The sequence below is a fragment of the Mastigoproctus giganteus genome, chromosome 11, assembly GCF_048544385.1.
Source record: "Mastigoproctus giganteus isolate SK-2022 chromosome 11, ASM4854438v1, whole genome shotgun sequence".
NCBI classification, from domain to species: Eukaryota; Metazoa; Arthropoda; class Arachnida; order Uropygi; family Thelyphonidae; genus Mastigoproctus; species Mastigoproctus giganteus.
The window spans coordinates 38,853,329-38,870,762 of NC_143585.1; the positions used below are offsets into that span (position 1 = coordinate 38,853,329).

General features: G+C 35.3%; 1 protein-coding gene across 1 annotated transcript in view; it reads right to left on the reverse strand.

The window, feature by feature from the left end:
• LOC150077924 (uncharacterized) overlaps positions 1-17,434 on the reverse strand; it is a 114,690-nt gene that overhangs the window by 46,212 nt on the left and 51,044 nt on the right. Inside the window, exon 4 of the mRNA XM_090384406.1 lies at positions 15,120-15,320. Within this exon, the coding sequence (XP_090240532.1) occupies positions 15,120-15,320 (201 nt within the window). The remainder of the gene's footprint in view (positions 1-15,119; positions 15,321-17,434) is intronic.

Sequence of the window (17,434 nt, forward strand, 5' to 3'; positions counted from 1 at the left end):
AATTGTGAAGCAGTTATTAATTAGTCCAAACAAGATTTTGAACAAGTCAAGAGTAGAAACTTGCTTCTTGTTCAAATGATAGTCAAGTATTCGGATATCCAGGCTGCAACTTTTGCCCATCTCTATTCCCAACTCTGATGAAACTTGATGGTTCTACTGCCACCTCAGCAAAAGATAAAGGTAATTTATGTACTTTTCATTTAACTCTTGTATTGATGATCTTGGTAAACCAGCTCTTACCATTCCCAGCACACTTCATTCAATGTGACTTTCTGGGTTCTTCTGTGAAAAGGATGTCTGAAAAATTTTGACATCCTTTTCACAGAACACAAGTAGTCTTGATGGCATTTCTCCACTTGTGTCACCTTTTTACACTTTTTTATTCCACTGATGTTTTTCCTTCTGCTTGGAAATTTTCTCATATCCAGCCAGTTCCTAAAAGAGATTAATAAAGCCCTCCCATCCAATTATTATCCCACTGCACTTACTTCTACTCTTTAAAAGTAATGGAGAAATCCATGAACCACCAAATACTAAACTATCTGGAAACCTTCCATCTGATCAGTGATTGCCAGTATGGATTCCATTGGAGTCAAACCACTTGTGATATACTGGCTTATGTTGCCCATCTATGGACAAACTCAATGGAAAAGTCTGTTGAAACTCAAGCAGTTGCTTTTCACATTTCAAAGGCTTTTGATTGTGTTTGGCACACAGGTCTTCTAAATAAGCTTCCCTTCTCCTATAGTTTGATAATTGCGTTTTGCAATTGAGTATCCAGTTTTCTCTCTGTCCACTCATTACAAGTGATGGTAGATGTCTCTCTGTCTTCTAATGTTTCCACTAATGCTGGTATTCCCCAAGGTTCAGTTCTTTCTCCCACTCTTTTCTTCATATATTAATGATCTTCCATTTACTTAGAATCCTATTCATCAGTTTGCTGATGATAGCATATTGCATTCCTTCTACCGGTTTTAGAAACCTTGTCCTGCACAAACAGCTTCAATTTCTCGAATATTCACTAACAATTCCTTAAAGGCTGATCTCGAGAGAATTCTCCAGATAACCAGAGTACAGTTCCTTATTATTCTCCATGAGTATAATAAGGAACTGTACAGGGAAATAGAGTGGGCCAGTAAATCAGAGAGTCTTATAATGGGAGATTTTAATTTCCCAGATATTGACTGGAATTTGGGGGCTGGTTACTCACACACTAGCAGGGCTTTTGTGGATTTATTGGATGATTGTTTTCTACATCAGCATGTTCGGGAGGCAACTAGAAGGAGTAATACTCTTGATTTGATTATCAGCAGTGATTCTTCATGCATTAAGAATCTGCAGATAAACGAACCACTAGGTGGCAGTGATCACAGTGTGCTGAAGTGGGATTTACTCAAAGAGGTAACTACCATTAGGGGTAAAGGGAAGGGTTATTGCTTCCGTAAAGGCGACTACGATGGACTGAGACAGTATTTAAATTCGATACAGTGGGACCAACTGATGATGTTACCAACAGCAAATTCAAAATGGGAAGCATTCAAAGAACTTATCTTGGAAGCTACTAGGCTTTACATACCAACTAAGAAATATTGTTCAAGGTTTAGGCCAAAATGGATGTCAGATGAACTAATGAGGCATATGGCAGAGAAGAAAAATGCATGGGATACTTACAAATTAACACATGACACAGAAGCCTATGATAGATACAAGTTGATATGCAACCAAGTTACAAAGGAGGTTAGGCAGGCAAAGGCAGATTACGAGAAATCCTTGGCAAGGGATGCAAAGAAAAACAGCAAAGAGTTCTTTACTTATGTTAACTCTAGAAGGAAGGGGATGAATCAGATTGGTCCACTTGATATTGATGGGTCAACTGTTGATGATCCTGCTCAGGTAGCTAACAAACTAAATGAATATTTTGCATCGACATTCACACATGAGGAGTTATTCAGCAAGGGGAATGCCAGAGGTGTATTCAACTCTAGCAGTAAGCTAGAGAATCTTGAAATAACTGGGAGTAACTGTTGAAGATAAATACAAGAAAGGCACCTGGGGTGGATGGGATCTATCCAGTTATATTAAAGGAAGCAGCAAAGGAAGTAAGCAAACCCTTAGCCATAATTATGAGAGCTTCCTTGGACTCAGGGGAGGTACCCATAGACTGGAAATGTGCAAATGTGACCCCAATTCACAAAGGAGGATCAAAGGCTGACACAAGTAATTATAGACCTGTGAGCTTAACTTCTGTTCCAGGAAAATTAATGGAGGCACTGGTTAAAGAAGCACTGCAGGATCATTTAGACAAGACTTCAGTTATAGCTCAGACACAGCATGGTTTTGTTAAGGGGAAGTCTTGCCTGACCAACTTGATTGGATATTATGATGCAGTCACAAAAGAACTGGATGCAGGGAATAACTTTGACATATATACTTGGATCTTAGAAAGGCTTTTGATACTGTTGCACATGGAAGACTGCTACACAAATTGGAGCAGTGTGACATTGGAGGCAAATTGCTGCTATGGATAAAGGGGTGGTTGAGGGGGAGAAGACAGAGAGTGGTAATCAATGGACACTGCTCATCGTGGATGTTATTAGTGGAGTCCCTCAGGGTTCAGTATTGGGTCCATTATTGTTTTCTGTATTTATAAATGATATTGATGATGGTATATCAAGCTTAATGTCCAAGTTTGCAGATGATACAAAGGTTGGCAGGGTTGTCAAGGACACTACTGACACTATGCTGCTGCAACAGGATCTGGAAAGGTTGAGCAGATGGGCTGAGAGGTGGCAAATGAAGTTTAACATTGACAAATGTAAAGTACTACACATGGGAAACAGCAACCCCAGAGCAACGTATCAACTCTGTGGTACTACACTGACAGTGGTAGAGAATGAAAGGGACTTGGGGGTGGTTGTGCAGGCAGATATGAAGTTCTCTGATCAGTGCAGACGGGCTGCAAGAGTAGCTCATGGAGTATTGTCAATGATATACAGGAATTTTTCCAGCAGGGATAAGGAGGTGATTATTCCATTGTATAAGGCAATGGTCAGGCCACACCTAGAGTACTGTATACAGGTCTGGAGGCCTCATTTCAAGAAGGATGTAGAGCTGCTGGAACGAGTACAGAGAAGGGCAACAAGATTAGTGAATGGAACAAAGGGGTGCTCTTACGAAGAAAGGCTTAAGTTTTGCAAATTACAGTGTCTGGAGACTAGGCACCAGCGAGGTGATCTGATAGAGGTGTATAAAGCCTTGAATGGTTTAAGCATGCTCAATGCTGATGGGATTCTTCCTCTAGCTCAGAAAAATCACCTGAGAGGGCATAAATTCAAATTGAGGAAAGACAGATGTAGGATAGACGCGAGGAAATTTGCCTTTAGCCAGCAGGTGGTTGGTTGGTGGAACAGACTTCCATCCCTTGTGGTGGAGGTTGATAGCCTAAATAAGTTTAAGGCTCAGCTGGACAGGTATTTGGAACGAACAGAGGGGTGAGGTGGAAGTGGGTTTTTTTTTTTTTTTTTTTTTTTTTGGCTGATGCTGCATAAGCTTGCTTTCTTGCATCAAATGCCCCTACTAATGCTAATGCTAATAACCGGAATAAAAAAAAAAAGATAATTTAGTTAATTTTAATCCTTCTAAAACTCAGTCCTACTTATATCTCGCAAAAAAGATTCTTCTGCACCTATGCTCATCTTTGATGACACTCAGATTTCTAGACAAGATCACATACTCTATCCAGGATAACCCCGACTTCTAATCTCTCCTAGCATATAACAAATATTGCTTCATCTGCATCTAAAAAACTGGGTTTTCTCTTTTTCTCTCAACATCACTTTTCTTCTAAACAGCTAATCACTCTGTACAAATCTCAAATTCATCCTGCCATGGAATATTGTTCCAACATCTGGGGTGGTGCCCTCATAACCTTTTTCTGGCTTCTAGACACCATTCAAAAAGAGGGCCATTAAAGGCTCACATCTGGTGAGTATGGGTTTGGCACACCCAGGGTCCTGAGCTGGATATCATCATTCTTCTCTTTCTTGGTGACTCCCTTCTACTTCTCTCTCTCTCTCTCTCTCTCTCTCTCTCTCGGGGTGGTTCAGAAAATTTTTTTTGGCTGGTGCAGCATAAGCCTCAGGCTTCCTTGTACCATATGGCTAATAATAATAATAATAATAAAAAAGTGTTTTTTTTAAAGACAAAGTTCTAATAAGAATAAGAACAGTAATTACAAAATTATTTTTTGATAATATAGTTTATTATATTAAATTTCTCCAGCACTCGTGTCATACATTTTTAATTTTTTCTATTTGAATGGCCCTTTACATGACGCGTCTTACTTAAAAAAACCCTTTTATCAATAGAATATTCTGGTGAAGAAATCAATTGTTGGACCATTAAGTGTTACTGTAAAGAGGTTCTCTATGCTAGACCTCCATCTATAGCACGGATCTGTTCTTGGACTTAATTAAATTCATGGTGCTAAAACCCCTTTTGCACGATGTTGTTGAAGTTGTAAGAATTGCTATTATCGATATCAACTTAAAGTATGTGAATGTAATAATACTATTTTATTATTAATGTTAATAAAAACATTCTATTTTGTCTAGAATGTAGCTATTTGCCAGCAGGTAATATCTACTTGCTACGAGCAAGCATATTTGTTGAGTTCTGGATGTTTCATATTTGGGGTTTTCATAAAAAAAAAAAAAAAAAAAATATGGAGGCAGGATGGTTTAAAGATTTTTAAACCATCCTGACTTTAAAGTTTAAAGAAGGTTTAAAGAGACTATATGAATATTACTGTATTTTGTGGTATCATATGGATTTGAACATAAGGCATACTTCATTTTGTATGTGCATGCTGATCACTCAGCCCACGATTGTAGCATTTCTGGAAAGGATAATGTCTATTTGTAAATTATAAGCTTTATATTTTTACTATTACAATGATTTTGTCCTACAACTCTTTACATAACTTTAATGAAGGATCTGTGGTATTAATCTTTTCAAGAGGGTTTTCTGGACGTCTTCTCAAATGAAGTGAATTTATTCAAGGATAAGTAAGTTTGTAAAAACTGAAAAACTATGTACCAAATGCTTTTAAGTATAAATTTTTTCCTATTTTGACTTTGCAGCCAAACAACACAGTACAATTATTATCAAATATAAAATCTAAATCTTAAAAAAAAAATTGTCATCCTTATTGTTTTTCTTTTAATATCTTCTACATTTACATGTGTATTATTTGATTCAGATCATCAATTTCTGGATCTGCATTCTAAAGAATCTCTTAAACTTCAGCATATGTAAGCCTACATCATCTCAAAACTTATTAAAAGGACCATGCCCTCCTATGCAAATTTTTGAAACTATTGCTTGCAAATACAGTTGATAGATGACAGCACACTTCTTAGTGTTAAGAAAATCTACTTTGGTGATGTATACATGCATGCTCCTTTTGTCTCTTACAAAGGTATATTATATGTGCATAGTCAAAGGTATATATTATATGCACATACTCACAAAGGTACATATTATATGTGCATATTCACAAAAGGAAAGAATTACGTCAATACTTTATATGACTTTTTTTTTTTCTATCATGAGCCAGATTCATATAGATGCCACTGCATGCATTTCAACATCAAACAACACTTTTCTGTAATTTTCAACAGGTTTTAACAGATAAAATTTTCATATTTTGAAAATTACAGAAATCTATTTCACTAATTTTGGAGTAATTTTTATTAAAATCATCTATATCAGGGTTTGGCAACCAATAACAATGGTGATATTTATGATTATCTGCATGACGTGGGATGATTTCATTTAATCATTCCAAAAGGCGATTCCATAAAAGTTACCACAATGAGAAAGGTATATTTTGGTTTTAACTTAATTTCAAGGTAAAGCACACCTATTCAAAAACAATCCTATTTATTCAGTGTGCACCTGCTTTTCCAAAATAAGCTGGTAATTTCCTTACACACAGACCCTCCGATTTCATAAATCTGCTATACTTCTATAGCAAGGAGAAGAATATAAACAGAGTGAAACTGGCAGAGAACATCCTACACATCAGAATGAACTGGGCTCATCACACTTGAACTGTTGCTAATTCTTATCTTTATTGCATAAACAATGGTATATACAATTCAAACCTGATTATAGTGAGAGCTAAGGGGCTGATGAAAAGTGTGCTTATTAATCATTACTCATTGTAACTATTAAATGCACTCATAGAAAAATTTGCTGCAGCTTCCTAAAGCAGTGCCTTTTCTGTTGTCAGTCAATTCATGCTGCAATATGGATGGAAATCCCACTGTTAATCAAACTCTATAATGACACCCTCCATAAAGGTACACTTCAAATGCCATTGTTTGGCAACTCAACTTTCTTTGATTAACATATTATTTTTCTATGTCTCTCACTGGTTGCTACAAATTATGACTGATAGCTACTGTTATTCAAAGTGTATGTCATACGGCATTTTGCCAATAATTGCTTGGCAACTTTGTTGTGCATATGTTTCTCAACTGTGAGTTTTTTGATTAAATATTCTGATGAATGGCCCAAGAGAATATTGTCTCATATGTAGAAATAAAAGTTAATCATGGAGAGATATTTAAAACCCTTTAATTTCTGTTCCGAAATGTGGAGCACTCCCCCCACCCAACCAATGGTAAAAATCTGCCATACTCTACTTAAATTTCTCAATTGCAAATTTATCATTTCCACTAAAAAAAGTTTATATACTGCAAAGATGGAAGATAGCAGCTAACAGTCATGATCAGGAGCAATCAATGAAAGGTTTACATCAAGAGTTTGATTATTACAAATGGATTATTCAGTCATATCACAGTACAAATTGGACTGGCATTGGTTTGAAAGAAGCTACAATAAATCTTCATGTGCTTCAAAAAAATAAATCTTCAAATCAACAACCATAAACATGCTCAAAAATACAGAACTGTCATACATTCTTTTCAAGTAAGATTCAATGCTGGAGAAATATTAAAATCCACACTTACTTAATAGATTTTTGAATTCCAAGCCTACTTAAGGGTTAAATAAACTACAGTTCAAATAGTCATTTGAGTATCTTTCTCTATCAACCTAACTTTCTCGGATCATGGCAGCAGTTTGGGATTCTGGATTTATATAACTACTAGTTAGCATTAGTTGAGACATATGATGCAAGAAAGCAAGCTTATGCAGCATCAGCAAAAAAAAAAAAAAAAAAAAACAAAAAACTGCCCATTTCACCCATCCGGTCACCCCAAATGTTCGTCTAGCATTTAATTTAATTTAATTCAGCCTTAAATTTATTTAAGCTATCAACTTCCACAACAAGGGATGGAAGTCTGTTCCACCAACGAACTACCCGCTGGCTAAAGGCAAATTTCTGCACATCTATCCTATATCTGTCTTTCCTCAATTTGAATTTATGCCGTCTCAGGTGATTATTTTGAGCAAGCAGAAGTATCCTGTCAGCATTGAGCCTGCTCAAACCATTCAAGGCCTTATACACCTCAATCAGATCCTTGCAGGTGCCTAGTCTCCAGATGCTGCAACTTGCAGAACATAAGCCTTTCTTCATAAGCGCACCCCTTTGTTCCTCTCACCAATCTTGTTGCTCTTCTCTGTACTCATTCTAGCAACTCTACATCCTTTCTAAAATGTGGTCTCCAGACCTGTATACAGTACTCAAGGTGTGGCCTGACCATTGCCTTATACAAAGGGATAATCACCTCCTTGTCTCTGCTAGCAAAATTCCTATATATCATTGACAAAATTCCATGACCTGCTCTGGCAGCCTGTCTGCACTGCTCAGAGAACTTCATATCCGACTGCACAATTACCCCCAGGTCTTTTTCATTCTCCACCTTCCTGAGTGTAGTACCACAGAGTTGGTATGCTTCTCTTGGGTTACTGCTACCCATATGCAGCACTTTGCATTTGTCAATGTTAAACTTCAGTTGTCACTTCTCAGCCCATCTGCCTAACTTTTCTAGATCCTGTTGCAATAGCATATATCTGTGATTTATATAGAGAGTGATTTGAGTTCAATAGCATATAGAGAGTGATTTGAGTTCAGCTGCAAGAGAGTTCCACTTCTTTATGAATTGTGATAACAGCCATAAAGATAGTTTAGTTTAACAACAGCAACGGTAGTTGTGAGGGTCTAGGATGCCAGGGTTTTAATGATTATCCTATTACACATGTATGTTATTTCTGTGAAACTCAAAATTAACATTCTCACCACAAATATGAAATTTTGATATTAAATACATTGTTTCTGAAAATTTTTTCCTAATTTTCTTACTCAGCTGTGACCTCATTATATCCATGAAACCTTTAACTAAACAAGTTAATGGTACTCTTCAAATACAATTATTCCATTATATGAGGTACTAATGACTTCTTTAAATGCAGCCTCACATTCAACTCTTTCTGTAATTTACATAGAGTTTTAATACATTGTATTTGTTTTAAAAGCTGCATGTAATTACATTTACATGAAGTAGCTTCAAAAAGTTCTGGGAGATAAGCCATATTTTTGTCCTTGATATCATTCTCCAGCAGCTACATTTCTAAATCTTCAAATAAACCTTGGAAAGGGGAATGAAATAATTGCTCATGATAACTGCAATAGTCGATACCAATTTAATAAATGATAAAAAAATTTATTAAAATATATTATTAAGTGTATGCTTAAAATCATACAAAATAAAATCCAGTACATATATACTGATTAAAAAAACAACACAGGGTTAAAAGCATTAAAATTGATAAGTAAAACGTGAATCCACTTTAGATGCGATAAAGAGTTAAAGAAAAGAATGAGAATAACCGAATTCATAATTCATTTTAAAATATGACTAGAAATATTATCAAAATTAATTATTATAAAAGACTAACTGTTATATAAAAGTTACAGTCTTTTATAATAATTAATTATACTGTAACTTTTATATCTATTTTTATAACTTTTATATATATATACACGTTAATATACTGTAACTTTTATATAAAACTTTTATATAAAAGTTACAGTATATTAAAGTAGCACCACTTAATTTTCAGCACTCACCTCTTGATGAATCCGCTTGGATGTGATGAGATTATAGAAGACACATAGTTAATAAGAATGAGAGACTTACTTGTACTAAATCATTGCTGAAGTCGTGGTTCAATTTAAATTTAAAAAATTAAACATGTAATTAATTTAAATCCATTAAAATATGCATGTAAGAAAAGGAATGTACATTCCATTCCATGGTTGTCAATTAAAATCGTAAAGGTGGGGATAACCTTGAATAGATTAATTATTAATGAAAAGCCAATAATTGTGCACAAGCAACTTTCGATATTCGTCTTCACTTAGCTTTGTGAGAAGAGGAACAACAAACATTATTAATAAGAAGAGCTATTACCCAAGATGCAATTCAGAGCACGTGGGAACTTTATTTGTGCCAAATCCCAAATAGAGTTCCCACATGCTCTGAATTGCATCTCAGGTAATATACAAGCGGATATTACCTGAGAATCTCATCACATCCAAGCGAATTCGTCAAGAGGTGAGTACTGAAAATTAAGTGGTGCTACTTTAATATACTTAGTCATTATAATACAGCACATAAGGAGTCCTTAAACTTACAGTTAGTTATAAAAGCTACAGGTATGTGGATTAAATAATTATTTTATTTTATAACTTAACTAATAGGTTAATAATAGTTTACTGAACTCTTTTAAAGCTTAAACACCTTGATCAGGTCAGTCTGCAGATGCTTGGTATTCAAACAGTGTAACTTAAAGAATTCAATCTCTCTCTCTCTCTCTCTCTATAAGAATACCTCTTTGTGTCCCTAACCAACTTTATTGTTCTCTGCACTTTTTCAGAGGTCCACATATTTCTTAAAATGGATTTTCCAAGGCTGTATGCAATATTTAACATCCCTAACCACTGCTTTATATAATGGAATAACTTGTGGTAAAGTTCCTGTATATCATGTCAATGATATACAAGAATATAATGTGAATATACATGTTTATCATCCATCAGCTGTCCTAGCAGCTTGTTGAACACTCTACAGAGAATTCTATATCTGAGTTACTTGATAAATGAAACCCTGGTAAATGAAATCAGGGTTTTATTTTACCAGGGTTAGTTAGGTTACTTCAAAGTTTTTATTATTGTCAAATATCTTGAGTTTGCTGCTACTCAAGTTGTATGCTACTATAGGATTACTGCTACCCATACTGCTACTTTGCATTTTCCTGTGTTGGGTCTCAAGCTACAATTTCTAAGCCCATTCACATAATTTATCGTCTTGTTGAAGTAGCATTCCCCTAATTACTGTCACTGATCACTCTGTCCACCTTTGTATCAGCAAATTTAGACATCAAACTTGAAATATTCATCTGCATCAACATTAAAAACTATTAGAAACAGCAAGGAGTTCAGTACTAAACATTATTTCATGAAGAACAGTGTCCATTTATAACTACTCTCTGTCTCCTAACACTCAACCATCCTTTATCCATAGCAGTAACATGCCAGACTGTTCCAATTTATATAATTGCTCATGTGGGATCAAAAGCATCAGTAAAATCTAGCAAATTACCTAGATTTTTTTTGCTAAAGATTTCAAAATTATTCTTTGGTATCCAGTTCTTTTGCAACAAACCTCACAGCAGCTAATCAGGTTGGTCAGGCACAAACTGCTCCTAAAAAATCAGTATTGTGATTGCCCTATAGCTTCATTTCTAAGCAGATGATCTCTAACAATGGACTTCGTAATTTTTCCCTTCACAAAAGCAAACTCACAGGTCTGTATTTCATTTTATCCTTTGAGCCACCTTTATGAATATACAGTATACTGATAGTATACACTATCAGTATACTGTATACTGGATATTGATGGTTCAACAGTTGAGGATCCTGCTCAGGTGGCTAACAATCTAAACGAGTATTTTGCATCTACATTCACGCATGAGGAGTTATTCAGGAAGGAGAATGATGTAGGTAAAGTAAACATTGGCAGTGAGCTGGATGATTTTGTAATAACTGAGAGGAAAGTGGAGGAGAGATTGTTGAGGATAAACATAAAAAAGGCACCTGGGGTGGATGGGATCTATCCAGTTATATTAAAGGAGGCAGCAAAGGAAGTATGCAAACCCCTAGCCATAATTATGAGAGCTTCTTTGGACTCAGGGGAGGTACCCATAGACTGGAGATGTGCAAATGTAACCCCAATTCACAAAGGAGGATCAAAGGCTGACACAAGTAATTATAGACCTGTTAGTTTAACTTCTGTTCCAGGTAAATTAATGGAGGCACTGGTTAAAGAAGCACTGCAGGATCATCTAGACAAGAATTCAGTTATAGCTCAGACGCAGCATGGTTTTGTTAAGGGCAGGTCTTGCCTGACCAATTTGATTGGATACTATGATGTAGTCACAAAAGAACTGGATGCAGGGAATAACTTTGATATTATATATTTGGATCTTAGAAAGGCTTTTGATACTGTTGCACATGGTAGACTGCTGCACAAATTGGAGCAGTGTGGCATTGGAGGCAAATTGCTGCTATGGATAAGGGGATGGTTGAGTGGCAGAAGACAGAGAGTGGTAATCAATGGACATTGCTCAACGTGGACTAATGTTATTAGTGGAGTTCCTCAAGGTTCAGTGTTGGGTCCATTGTTGTTTTCGGTGTTTATGAATGATATTGATGATGGGATATCAAGTTTAATGTCTAAGTTTGCAGATGATACAAAGGTTGGCAGGGTCGTTCAGGACACTACTGACGCTATGCTGCTGCAACAGGATCTGGAAAGGTTGAACAGATGGGCTGAGAGGTGGCAAATGAAGTTTAACATTGACAAATGTAAAGTACTACATATGGGTAACAGTAACCCCAGAGCAATGTATCAACTCTGCGGTACTACACTGACAGTGGTGGAGAATGAAAAGGACCTGGGGATAATTGTGCAGGCAGATATGAAGTTCTCTGAGCAGTGCAGACGAGCTGCAAGAGTAGCTCATGGTGTCTTGTCAATGATATACAGGAATTTTTCTAGCAGGGATAAGGAGGTGATTATTCCCTTGTATAAGGCAATGGTTAGGCCACATCTTGAGTACTGTATACAGGTCTGGAGGCCTCATTTCAAGAAGGATGTAGAGCTGCTGGAACGGGTACAGAGAAGGGCAACAAGATTAGTAAATGGAACAAAGGGTTGCTCTTACGAAGAAAGGCTTAAGTTTTGCAAATTACAGAGTCTGGAGACTAGGCACCGGCGAGGTGATCTGATAGAGGTGTAGAAGGCTTTGAATGGTTTGAGCATGCTGAATGCCAATGGGATTCTTCATCTTTCTCAGAATAATCACCTCAGAGGGCATAAATTCAAATTGAGGTAGGACGGATGTCGGATAGATGTGCGGAAATTTGCCTTTGGCCAGCGGGTGGTTGGTTGGTGGAACCGACTTCCATCACTTGTTGTAGAAGTTGATAGCCTAAACAAATTTAAAGCTCAACTGGACAGGTATTTCGAACGAACGGAGGGGTGAAATGGGAGAGGGTTTTTTTTTTTTTTTTTTTGGCTGATGCTGAATAAGCTTGCTTTCTTGCATCATATGCCTCTACTAATGCTAATGCTAATCAGGTTGGTCAGGCACAAACTGCTCCTAACAAATCAGTATTGTGATTGCCCTATAGCTTCATTTCTAAGCAGATGATCTCTAACAATGGACTTCGTAATTTTTCCCTTCACAAAAGCAAACTCACAGGTCTGTATTTCATTTTATCCTTTGAGCCACCTTTATGAATAGCAGAGATGTTTTTCCATCTGTATGGAGATGTTTTTACATCTGCAAAAAGATGTCACCTAAATTCCAGGATGTGCTCATTATAATAGTTAAAAGTTTACTTATGTGTGTTTCTGTCTCTGTTAATATAACTGGATGCATCATTTCAGGTGCACATCATTCACATCATTCCTGGTGCCCTGTTGTTCTGAGTTTTCTATATCTTGTATTCTATATTAGGATAGAAAATATTTAAGAAATGAATATATATTGAACACAAGCAATAAATAAATAAGCAAAAACAAAGGTAAACCCAATTTGCTATTAGCATTAAAATAAAATATAAAAAACAAAATTAATATGGACTGTAATTTGCCAGTCTTTAAAATAGCAGCCCAACCAAGAAAGAGTGAAAATCATGAAGATCATTACATTTGAAATTGTCATTATGATAAATGACATAAATCCATTGGAGTGATAGATTTATGTCATTTAATCATTATGCAAACTTGTCATTCCAATGGATGAATGTCACTCATGTCATTCACTGAGGTGATGAGTTGTGATTACTTCAAGTTATAAGAAAAGTTCCCTATCTTATATGCTATATTATGCTTTGCTTCTTTAGACAGAACATATTACATATGAATATGTAATGAATGCCAATAATAATTTTCAGTACTTAAAATTTAACCAAGTTAAAACTTAATGTAGCTATGAGAATCTTTAAAATATAGTTGCGTTAAATAATTTAAAAATTATGTGAAGTTTGAAAATACAGTGCTAACATAGGGCACACCTGAAATTTACTTTTAAATCTTTAAAATTTATAACATTAAAATGCTATATATTTTACAAGGTATGGCAAATAAAATTCCCAGACTGGTGCTGTTGCAGTCACGTTCGCTGAGTTTGAAAATAAACAGAAGTGGAATGTTATGGTTCAAACTTCCTCAAACAGATGGTGGTACAGAGATTGTTCAGTAGGTTGACAGGCTGAAAGTAACACACAATTTTCTTGATAGAATTCATGTTTCATGTCATGATTTTGCAATGGAGCAACAAATGAATATCAAATTTTGCTTTAAACTGGGAAAATCTGCAACAGAAATGTTAAAAACTATTTATGGTGATGACATGTTACATCGTACCAGCGTGTTTAAATGAGTTTGAAAATTTGTATAAGCAGTTCAAAGATGAGGATGTTTACAAATATGAGGATGTTTACAATGACCCAAGAAGTGGGCATCTGTCAACCTCTAGAAATGAGGACAGAGTTGTAAAAGTTTGGGAAATTGTAGCAAGAGATCACTGTTTGACCTTCAGAATGATGGCTGATGAACTGGATTTGAATAAGATTATTTGTAAAATTCTGCATGAAGATTTAGGGAAAAGGAAGGTGTGTGTGTAAATTTTGTGCCCCACAGTCTCATGGATGAGCAGAAGCGATGAAGGGTGTCATCATATGAAGACTTCATGTATGATCTTTCGAGACATTCCTAATTTCCTTGACTTTATTGTCACTGGAAATGAATGTTGGGTGTTTCAATACAACCCAGGGATAAAGTGTCAGAACATGCAGTGGATTTCAAAATCATCACCAAGACCCCAAGTTTCATTTACAGAAATCCAGGATCATAATGATACTTATCATGTTTTTCTACAAATGGATGATGATGGCTGATGAACTGGATTTGAATAAGATGATTTGTAAAATTCTGCATGAAGATTTAGGGAAAAGGAAGGTGTGTGTGTGTATGTAATTCACAAGGAATTTGTACCTGAAGGAAAGAGAATCAATGCTGCATTCTATGTATAGGTGCTTCAAAGACTACTGAAGTGCATTTCTTGGGTGAGGCTGCAATTTTGAGAGAAAAATAAATTGGTTCTTGTTGCATGACAATGTCAACCAATGTCAACATGGAAACCATTCCATGTTTTGTTATAAAGGAATTTTTGACAAAACACGGCATTGCAAAGACCAATCCTCCACCATACTCTCCTGATCTAATGCTAGCAGACTTCTTCCTCTTTCCCAAGTGAAAACTGCCCTCAAAGAAAGATATTTCAGGATGTTGAGGACAAAGAAAAATGTCACACTGCCCTGAGCATCATCTCTTTGGATGACTTTGCTGACTCTTTTCAGAAACTATTAGAAAGGTATAATAAGTGCATGCAATCAGGTGGTGATTACTCTGAATAAAAATAAAATCATTTTTGAGCTCCTTCACTTTGTGTTCTTTTTATTGCATTAGTCTAGGAACTTTATTGCCACACCTTGTATGCAGACAAAGTGTAATCACCTTATTATATTAGAAGGATGATTATTTTCATTTTCCCTAGAAATTGCAGAGAATGTATCCAGGCTGTCTTTAGACATTATTGGCTTAATTCTATTATAACATAAATCTTCTAATACTTTTGCTGATGTATCATCTTGATTTCCTGGCCTTTTCACTTGATCATTAGATATCTTATGTATGCACTGGGCTGATTTTGTAGCTCTGAAAGTTAAGATTAAAACATCTTAAATGTATTTACAAATAAATCAAAACATTATTTTAAATGCATTATCAGAAAGAAATGCCATAATGGGAAAAAGATACAATGGAAAAGTTTAAGTGGTTATGACACTAACAATATAAACAATTCAGATCAGCATTTTTCAACTGGATGTCTAAAAGTGTAAATAAGGATTCCATGGTTCACCTTGTCTAATTATTACTATACATTAAAAGAACAAGCTGCTCTTTGGTTGAATCTTAGCTCAAGGAAACTATGAACATATCATACATACCTATAAAAATATTAAATTTCCCAAAATCTCCAGCATTTAAAGTAAAAAAAAAAAAAAAAAATATTATAATCATAATGGCTGTAATAGTTTCTTCTTTCTTTGGATGATCTAAGTGATTATTCATCTCAATTTTTACAAATCTACCTTCACAAACTAATAATGCCGCTGCATATGAATATTTCTAAAAGAATTTTTTTTTGTAGTCATTAATATGACTACACTATAAAACCAAAAGTATTTGGACACAACTACATGAGAATCTGCTAAAGTCCACTGTTGCAGACGTTATTCAAAGAGGGAAGATCACAGATGACACTGGAATGGGAAAAAAAGGGGGGGGATCTCATGGCCTCAGCTTCCTAACTCATGGAATATGTTCATTGAACCATAAAGAGGTTAGCTAATGCCTTGTGCATGTCACTTTTGGTCCAAGAAATTAGAGAAACATGCAGAATTATGTAATTATCAATAGGAAGATAAACACCTTGGGTTCAAGGGCAGAACAGCTGTCTGGGTGGTGAGATTTTCAGGGATGAAAATCTGAACAAAACACAATCTGAGGAAGAAAAATCAGAACATTTCTGAGAACCATCTATAAAAGACGAGGTGATGTACTTTTACTTCCCTTTCTTTTCTAGAATACCCAAATATTTCATAGAACTGCATGAGATCTGTAATTTTATTTTTGGTTCTGGTAACATTATCAATCAGTTAACTGTAGGAACACTATATCCTAATCCAGGCGTATCATGTTTTATCCAAGAAAGCATTAACTATAAGCATACCAAAAATCAAATATTTTATATTAAAAACTACTGGATAACCCTATTCATAACTATTAGTCATGTCCTTCACTAGATCCAAAAATTGTCAGATTTTCTATTTTTCTAATGAAGTTAAAAATTCCATGTAAGATGATTTGTAATTGGCTGCTACTTGCAGAATTGCTTTGTGTGGATACCATCATTCGATTTTGCTTTTTTGCTCTTCTGTTGAGTGTATGTTCAAAGAAAATATTTCCACACTGACAGGATTTTAAGGAATTAAATAAATAAATAAAAAAGATATTGGTACAGCTTCAAGTTTTCTGAGTATGAAAAAAAAAGGTCTGGGTTTGAACTCCATTTCAGCAGGTGGATCTCTTAAGTTTTTAAGTTTTTATCATAATGGAAAAGTTAGTCGATCTCAGATGAGGGCAGCAAAACTCAACCTCCAGGAAACCAGGGATTTTGTCCACAGAGAAGACATACTATCAATATATATTAACACTTCATAGACTTAGTCACCTAGGAATACTGGGGATATCTGACATCCCCAGTATTCCTAAAATTTTGCAATTCTTATGGTGAGTTATTATGTAGCACAGAGCGAAACAGAAGACAGAATAAATAAATGACAAGTTTAATACTAAATTGTAAAACATATATATATTAAATACATACAGTACAAATAGCTGTTGGTTATTATGGTAACCTTCATCAGTCAAACTGACAGTTTAGGATAACTATATTTGCAATTCTTTACTAAAAGCAAACACCTACTTTTGTGCTGAGCTGTAGATTAGAACAAATCTTAAAATTTATTATAAAAAATTTATTCATGTATATAAACTAACATCAACACAAGCATAAAACAAACAAAACTGCGTGTCAAGTCTATAAGCAAATGCCAAGCATTACTGCAAAGTGTTCAATCAGTGTGCTAATACTGAGTAGTTGTTCATTTCATATGCCTTTATGTTTATGGCACCCACTGGTTGACTGCTTATGACTGCCAGTACGCATTACAGCACACCACTTGGGTGCAATTCTGAATTCATTT